The sequence below is a fragment of the Scomber japonicus genome, chromosome 13, assembly GCF_027409825.1.
Source record: "Scomber japonicus isolate fScoJap1 chromosome 13, fScoJap1.pri, whole genome shotgun sequence".
NCBI classification, from domain to species: domain Eukaryota; kingdom Metazoa; phylum Chordata; class Actinopteri; order Scombriformes; family Scombridae; genus Scomber; species Scomber japonicus.
This window is the reverse complement of record NC_070590.1, coordinates 13,849,933-13,859,268: the sequence shown is the minus strand read 5'-3', so window position 1 is coordinate 13,859,268 and position 9,336 is coordinate 13,849,933. Positions and strand designations below refer to the sequence as shown.

The 9,336-nt window shown below is 35.3% G+C and overlaps 1 protein-coding gene across 1 annotated transcript; it reads right to left on the bottom strand.

Moving 5' to 3' along the window:
- Positions 1 to 2,716: 2,716 nt before the first annotated feature.
- Positions 2,717 to 6,752, bottom strand: LOC128371460 (cytokine receptor common subunit gamma-like). The gene is made up of 8 exons (XM_053331786.1): positions 6,626 to 6,752; positions 6,057 to 6,147; positions 5,639 to 5,805; positions 5,276 to 5,409; positions 4,980 to 5,145; positions 3,997 to 4,102; positions 3,524 to 3,584; positions 2,717 to 3,204 (listed from the first exon to the last, which is right to left on the bottom strand). The coding sequence occupies exons 1-8, from the start codon at positions 6,750 to 6,752 to the stop codon at positions 2,968 to 2,970; spliced, it is 1,089 nt and encodes a 362-aa protein (XP_053187761.1). The 3' UTR covers positions 2,717 to 2,967.
- Positions 6,753 to 9,336: the final 2,584 nt, after the last annotated feature.

Below are 9,336 nucleotides of genomic sequence, written 5' to 3'. Positions count from 1 at the left end.
CGTACTGTCCGGGACACTCCGCACTCCCTCTAATGGACAAACAGATAACTGGACAAGAGTAGGTTTTAAAGGACAGTTTCACAATTTGTCAAGTGTTTTGAAACAACAGTTAGGTGCCCAAACCCCTCACTGTAATTATTATTCCTGTTCATACAAAGATATTCTTTAATAGATATGAATATGATACCTTCGGGGAGACATTACAGAGCACACAAGTATAAAATTAATCGCTAAGCTCTCCTTCCTCCCTATGTCCATCTCTCTTCTTAACAAATCAGTCACTTCATTCTTAAACTGGTCTTAATATGATTCCTGATGATCCTTAAATGTACTTTCAACGCAAGTAGAGGTCAAAATCCACAGTGCATCCCTGCAGTTGTTTTGTGCAAAACAATGCATTTAAAAGTTAATTTAAAGCGTAGGCCTATATGAGGCATCAACAGTCTGAGTTAGTCATATCATATAAGTGGATATTGGCAAAATTTAGTCTTTTTAGCAATAGATTCCCTCTTTGTGACTCCTCCGACAGTGTGTCTGTATTCAGCTGAGTTAGAAATATAGTGACAAAAAGAGGGACTTTGTCACAAAATAGACTGTAACATTGAAAGAATCTGTTTGTCTTTACTCATTGGGACAGCTTCATATTATCTTCAAATAAACTTTTAAATCTACATTACCATTATTGCTCAGAAGGAGGCTTGTGGACTCAGTCAGTATGAACAGGAGGAATGATTATGGCAAAAAAAAAAACCCAAAACCTGTTTCAATGTTCATTTGGGTACCTGATTATTGTTTTAAGACAGACTTGAAGAATTGTGAACCTGTCCTTTAATGCTGACAAGGTCGTCCGAATGAATTGGTGTAGTACAATTCATACAAAATAACTTTTCATAGGAACATGTATTTATTTGTCAAAAGCAGTCAGGAAAGATAGCACTACATACATGAGTCAGTCTGGGTAATGACAGATATATTTAATTTACATATTGCTACACTAAAAAGTAATAGTACTATAAGTACAAACAAAGAAAAAACACATTTTTAAATAGTACTTCCAAGGATAAATAGATTATAAATTGTCAGTATAGGCTACTACACAAATCATGAGGTTGGGAGCTGGGTGATATATCAGTATAGTATTCATTACTGCCAGATGTTATAAAGACTTTATGATGAGCCTGAGTAACTAATGGTTGTAAATAATTTATTAATGTTTGCAGTTGTCTAGATGCATTGCAAAACTTTTCTAGCAAATGTCATGTTGAAGGAAGATAACACCGGCCTAAGGGATATTAGACTCCAAAGTTGCAGATATAGGATTAATCACTCTTAACCATTAATGATGTCAAGAATTAAAATGTTTTAATTTATAAATACCTTCACGAAGGTTGCCTTATTAGAAAGTGGTATACCCACTTTGTAATTGGACCAGCCGAGTTAGAGACATTTTGCGTTTTGTAATTGGTTTCAATAAATACTGTAAGACTAATAGTCATATCCAATTACCAAAAAGAAATTTAGTTAAAAGTGTTGGGATATTAGATTTTTTGTCAATATCATCCAGCTCTTCATGAAACCAATATAGTAATTGCTCATGTTTTACAAAATAAACAAGAAAATTCAGTTAAGGGTAACAAAAGTAGCCTATTGAAAACCTGGGCTTGAATTCACATTATTCCTAATTCAGTCAGATTTATGCATTAGGGTTTGTTTGTTTCATTACATAATGTCTTACTAACGGTTACAAATATAAAACAAGAGTGCCTTGGTAGCTGAGTTGTTAAGGTGCATACCACATAAGGGCAGCGTCCATGGTTCAATTCCAGCAGTTCATTCCCCTGTTTCTACCTGTTTCCTGTTGGCCTCTCTGCCACCCACTATCAAATAAAGGCAAAACATCTTGAAAAAAACAAAAACATATAAAACAAGTACATGTCTAAAACTATAGTACAGGTTATGAATACCTACCTATTGCTAAGCACAATTCATGGAAAGGAACTTAAAAATTGCAGATAAGGAAATTACCTGACTGAACCAAGCAAGCACTGACAAGATTAATTTAGCATACTGTGTGCTAAACAATGAAGTCCTGTGTTGACAATATAGCTTTTCATTTCATGATTTTAGTGTAGCTTTTTCCCAAGAATATAGCTGCTCTGATGAAGTTACATTTCCTGTCGTCAAGATATTGAAGATATTGTCAGTCAGCAACGTTTGAATTTTTTTTTTTTTCATGCACACTCAGGTCCAAATAAATGCAAATTTTAATATACAACATATTTACTTCGCATAAGTCGGTCACCAAAACAGTAGAGCTCCATACAGCTGAATGAACACCCCTATACTATAATGAATCCAAACTGTTAGTGAGAGGCCTACAAAACTAACACAATCTTTGCACTAATTGTCACCTAATTTATATTGTTTGATGTACTGTTGTTGTACTGTTGCTGTGTTATATGTGCCTTGTAAGGTGACCTTGAGTGCTTTGATAAGCGCCTTTAAATAAAATGCAATATTATTATTATTACCAGTTCAAATACAATTTGTATGGATTAGAGGAAGGGGAAGTTTTAAGTCATGCTAGAGGAACCTAAACTTGTTCTCCTTGCATAGTGAGTTAGAGTAAATGTTGGTTACATATTAAGCACTTAATATATTTATACCCTAAAGCACAGGATTATTTTAAACTGCATTTTGTTACTGAAAAGTGCTCTTTAAATAATAAGAGAATGAGCGAATAAGATCAGGCATTTTAAGGAGGTTTTAATTTTTTTTAACCTGTAACTACTGCATCAGTTGGTTGATATCCTTAAAAATGTATAGTTTACTATACAATAGTTTTACTTTAATTAACTGCTTTTAAGTAGCTCAGAGAGAAAACAGATCCTCTTAGTCATGCAAAAGTCAGTTTGAGAAAGTCTGAGGGACAAAGATTTGGTAAATCTGACCCTACTGAGATACCTCCTAAACAGAAACCTGCTCGTCCTCGGAAGATGAGGAGCAGGCTGTAGATTCTTCTGATTCGTTGGAAGGGATGGAAATGGAGCAGTCGGTTTGGTCAGTGGTGACAGAGAAGGTGGAGCTGTCAGAGCTCTCACTGTCAGACTGGGAGACATGGCAGTACTCGCGGACAGGACAGGCACGCTCATTGTAGCTAGCCTTAAAACCTTCTTTAAGGCCTTTGGACATTTGCAGCCAATTCTTTAAAAAAAGGAGAAAAAAGTATACATGATTAGATTTTTTTTTTCACCTCACATGAAAGTACATTGCTATCAGTCACTATTCTACTAAACAGGCCTTTCATCAGTTGAATATGAGCATAGTAGATATTAATATAGTCCTCAGTAACAATTATTATATTAGCAGGCTTTGTGTTGAGGCTATAGTGTTACAGATTTAACTTCCTGTTAGTATCTCCATGCTTTTGATGAATGCTGTAGTCTATAATTTTATAAGCTGCCACACAACAAAGATTAGATTAAATACACATTTTTCATGTGACTGAGCTCCAGATACTAACCTCGATGTCGTGATGGATCAACGATGGCTTTGGAACCACAGGGATGAAGATAATTCTGAGCCTGTATAGGACGTAAGGCATATTTTCACTCTCAGATGATCATATCAACAACAGTTCATCTATATTTTCCCTGCTCTTAATCTCACTTTTGTCATTAAACTTGCTGTATATCACTGATGTCTTGTGGTTATATGATGTCTCCAAGTTCTCCCTTTTTGGACTGTATTAAAAAATACATTATTTCACAAATACAAAACAGTCTTTTAACATGTCATCATCACTTCATCACTACTTTCAATAGTTAATATTTTTTACTGCATACTAATAACAGCAATTATTAACAATTTTGTCAAGTGATGATTTTAACCAAATTAATGAAAACAAGAGTAAATAAGGACACGTTGCTGATGCTCCTTGGCTACACTTTAACCCTACAACTATCACTATTTCACATGACATATGGGCCAACCCACCTTTCATGGTGCAGCAACATTATGACCAGTAGGATGAGGGTAAAGGGACCCATGACAGACAGCACTGTGGTCCACACAGTCATTGAACTGTTCGGTTGATTAGGCTCTGTTTGGGAGGGAGAGAGAGGGGTGGGGGGTGAATTGTGACTGATGATATATGTGCTTTGATAAAGAAGTCACAAAGTTCTCAGTAACATGAAGTCAAATAACCCAATACAGATTTAAAGGGAAATACTTAAGGTTTTACAGCCTTATTGCCCTTACTGTATGTGAACTGTTTTTTATGGCCTATAATGGAAAAAATATTACATTAGTTATACATTAGTAATTAACACACATAATAGCCTAGATGTGGGTGATCTAGTTACAGAGATAGTTCAGAGACATAGTGGGTCTGGGGAATTTTACTGTTTCAGAAACTAATAAACTCCCCCAGACTGACCTTTTCATGTATTTGGTTCAGTCAAACAGCAATATCAGACTATCCTGGCTCAATTGTTGAGTGTCTATGGAATCTGAAAAGATAATCATGATCCCACAGGCATCCAAAAACTGAGTGAAACTAAGAAAGTAAACTAAAGGGGTGGATGGGGTGGAGGTGTTACCTTTTTCTAAGATTTGTCTGAGGGGAGGCCCACAGTCTCAGACTTTGAAAACCCCTGGCCAGTAGGATACTGGCTCCTTAATTACATTTCTGGCATTGAAAACTCATTTACTGACCTGTGTTATGTTTGGAAACAATCATAATACAGGTGTTGGTACCTCTACCAACACCATGTACTGTATCTTTGTCAACATTTAGGAATTCATCAAAAAATCTAAAATTCTTTCATTCCCATTTTGATGACTGAAAATGAGGGATCCGTCATCAGGTCCAGTTTGAGTAACTGTCAAGGATTCTAGCTGATCATTTCTGTAGCATCACAGTACAACAATAAATGGACGTCATTTCATTCTGTACAGGCTATGCAAGTTATATTTACCTGTGCCATTGTTGGATCCCCACACCACAGGCTGACTCCAGTCACTCCAGAACAAAGACTTTCCACAGTCATTCCCAATTCTGCTTCTCACTTGCAGTTCGTACTGTGAACTGCTAGATATCAAGTTGATGCAGTACTTCTGCCTCCCAACACTGACTTCAGATGTCTGTGGAATGGACAAGGGAGAAAGGAGATGAGCGGTGAAGGAAGGACAGAGAAGATGATGTAGCACAGAATGAAAAAAGAGGGAATGAAGACAAAAATGAATCTCTTTTCTGTTCCTTTGAGTTGCCCACCTGCCACTTCTTGTTATTGATCCTGTAGCGGACCTCACTTTCCACACAGTTTTTAGAGGTCTGATTCCAGTAGAACCACAAGTTAGAGTCTGAGCCATTCTGGACAGTCAGGTTCGTTGGTGGATTTAACTTCACTGCAGATGACACAGAAAATATACAATGTGATGACAGTAGTGGAGAAGTACCAGTTTTAGTGTCTTGAAGTCTTTTTTTATGAGAATAACAACATTGTTTCCCTTTCCTGGAAAATACTGCACCAGTAGGTATATTCATTCTCTTTCTTTCAAATTTAACTGCATCTCTTTAATTAATTGCTTTACTATTTGGAATAATACTATGTTGCACTCCAGTAATTAAACGTACCTCTTGCTTTAAGGTCATGGGTGGTCTGAAAAGTGCTGTTGCCATATGTTAGCTTTGTGTAAAACGAGCCGAACCTCTGGCTGTTCTTGTAGGGACGGATACATCCAGTGTTTGTGCTGTTCTGTGACAGATAGGTCACACACTCACTGGGAGTTTCATTAATGAACCTGAATAAAAATCACCATTTAGTCCACACAAAAAGCAAAGTATGCAGTCATATCAACTTTAAATATAGTAATAGATTACTTCATAATCAGGTAATATGCAGTTTGCACTTTGGTTGTTACGAGTTGTTTAATAGGTGATATAAAGGGCTATATATCATATCAATTTAGGGGCATGTTCTGTTGTACAATATATATACAATATATACAATATTCTTATATTGAGTGAGATTAAAAATTCAGATTTTACAAACCAGCTGCTGATGGTGTAATTGACCTCTGGAGTCCCCTGCTTATTCCAGAAACAGTGAACAGAGGTCACATGCACCACAATACATTCCACATCTGTCAAGAGACCAACAGAACAGTTGCAGTCCACTCATACACGCACAACAAGGAAATGGTAGCCCAGTTACGTAAGGGGAATTCACGCTCAAAATGTGCATAATCAAGGAAGTAAGGCAGTACCTCTTATTTTTAAACTTATTTTTTATCTAAATTTCATATTCCATCTGACTAATTATTTATAACATTTAGGCTTAATCAAATGTCACTATTGTTGTGCTCTTCCACCTTATCCAATATTGGTTTCAGTTTAAAGAAATTATTAAATATATGGTTAAAATGACTCAATATACATTGGAAATGTTGTATAAAAATGTATGTATGAATATTCACATCAAAAAGCCCAATGTGAAACTATACAATCTGATTTGCTCTAAAGCAAACAGAAAAACTGCTCAGACACATCTAGGCTAAAATCAAATATTAGATAAGTTTCCTATAACTTAATATTTAATTTAACAATCTTAAATGTTCTTACCAGGAGGTTCTTTGGCAAACCCATGTTCTGTCAGACAGAGAAGCAGAAACAGTATAGACAGCATCGTGGCACGATGAAAGTACACGATGGCTGAACTTCTACATCTGAGTATCGATGCGTCGCACATTTAGTTCTGTGTGTGCTGTTCCTGCGTTTGACTTTTGTGGGTTTTGTTTCCTGTCAGAGGAAGCTGTCACGATATTAGGCCATAGATTAAGATGATAGGCTTTGTGCTGTGAAAAATACAAAATAACACAGAGACAATTTGTAAAACATTTTTAATATAAAGTAATAATTTACAGTTTGCAGCTGAGGGATGTTCTTGATAAGGTGTTAGAGTCCCAGGGACTACAATAATATTTATGGTAAATAATATTGTAGGTCTATTGATACATATGATACATATCAGACACGAAAGGTTTGTGTTGATTAAATGGCCATAAACCATTTTCCATCAACCATCCATTAACTTGTTAACAAAAAAGACAAAGTACAGAGAAAACCAAATCTGCATAATCATTTTCAGATGTCTATGGTTGTTAGATGTCTTCCTGGTTTGATTTTCTAATGAAATTAGAATGCATAGTTTGCCAATGATGTCTGATTTTTCCACTGGCATGTGAATGAAAGATTATTTTAAAGATGATTGAGATATTAAATGTTGACCATAACACAAGTGGTACTACTTGCAATTCCTCCTTTAATGTTGAAGATCTTGACAAAGGTATAAACACACCACCAGAATACATTTGAACAAACACATCTACACCAGAAGCACACCACTGTTTCTTCATCATCTACTTTGCAACATTGGGGTCTTTTTCTTTTCCAATTTTGAATTTTGTGTTAATAAAATCAAATTGAAATTTGTACAAAGCCTTGAATCCCAACTGAATGACTAGTATATCTCTTATGTCCACTTTTTTACAAGAGAAATTCAGAACTGATAACCAAACATACTTTGTGCATGTCAGAAGGGTCATGTGATGTCTGTTTCTGTGTGTGCTGCTCCTAAGTTGAGTTTTGTGGGTTTTTGTTTCCTGTTAGAGGAAACCGTTTCAAAAATAAAGTTTAAGAGGGCTGATATAGGCACGCTACTATGTTTTACATGCGTAACAACACCCAAACAAATGGTAAAATGTTCTAATTAAAGACTGACTATACTAAATTATGTGACCAGTCTTACTAACTTACTTACCCTTCTAAAGTAAAACATAGCTAATAAACTGAACCCTAACCCAAACCCTTTACAAAAACCACAAAACAGCATCACTGTTTTGTGAAATTTAGCTTGTAATATTTACCGGAATACAAATTTGCAAGTGACCTTTCACCGATTACCTGCATTACTCAATATAATTTCATTAAGAGCAACCATTCAACCCCCACTTCTGTGACCAACTTTTAACTTTGCCTTTGATCTCTGACGTGCCATTTGACAATCAGGCCATCTTAACTAATTTCCAGTGAATTGGTGTTTCTTTCTTTTTTGTAGACTGCGAAATTCAAAGAAACTTTTGCTCAACTCTTGCACTGTCTGTACAGCCTTGCACAGTCATCCAAATATTTCAGCTAACTGTGAAACATTGACATAGTCAAATGAAATATTTATTTGATGTAATGTTGTTACTTTTTGATATATATATATATGTATGTGAATGAATACATACATATATGTATGTATTCATGCTGCTAAATACAACACAATGTCTTACAGTGCTTAATACTACATTCTGGTGCATGTGATGTATGATGGCGTATGTACTGTATTTCTGTGTATGATCATCACATCCATCCTATAGGTGAGACCAGAAATCAAATAACTTGACTTAAAATCAATAACGTGATGTTGGCACAAGTATTAGAGAAGCAATATTAGAGAAATATTAAAATATTTGAGTTGTTCATCTGGGACCATCTTACATCAAATATATCACAAATAAGACTAATAAGAGCAAAACACATGGCAAGTTATAAAAATTCATATCACTCAAGTAAATTTCAAACCAAGACTGTGAAATACTTTTTTATATACAATACACTGAAAGGAAGGGAGTCACTGGTCCTGAAATCTGTCTTGTGACTGTCATCTGACAGTGTGTCAACTATATTTGCAGATACTTAATAGAGTAAAGTAAATACACTTTCATTTACAAAGTCAAGTCATTAACTTTTCAACACAAGACATTCATGAACAAAACTCAAAATGAGATCTAAGAAGGCTAAAGAAGTGCTTAATGTACAAGCAGCTTTGCAACTCTTGTTAAGCTTTGCTGAGAATTTGATTGTGTGAGTGAAGGTGTGCATGTGTGTGCGTGCGTGCGTATGTGTGTGTGTGAGATATAAGCCAGCTTGCTTCTGTAAAGTAATTTAATAACTTTTTGTTGCAGATTTGACATGTACGGGTTCCTACTAACATATTTAACACACAAGAATTACTGAATAATTACTGTAAGAAACAACCATCACAGCAAAATGTTATTTCTTATGTCTTCTTGAAACATTATAAGCCACTAATCATAGTGTAGTGTACACATCCATACATATTCACATATACATTGTAACATCTATAGTGGTACTTGCTTTATTGTTTATGTATGCACTGTGTTCTGATGGATGTGTCAGGATGTTTACATAATAGGAATTTGTTTATATGATATTTGCATATTGTGTCAAAGGATAATGTATACTTTTCTTTAATACAAACTGCA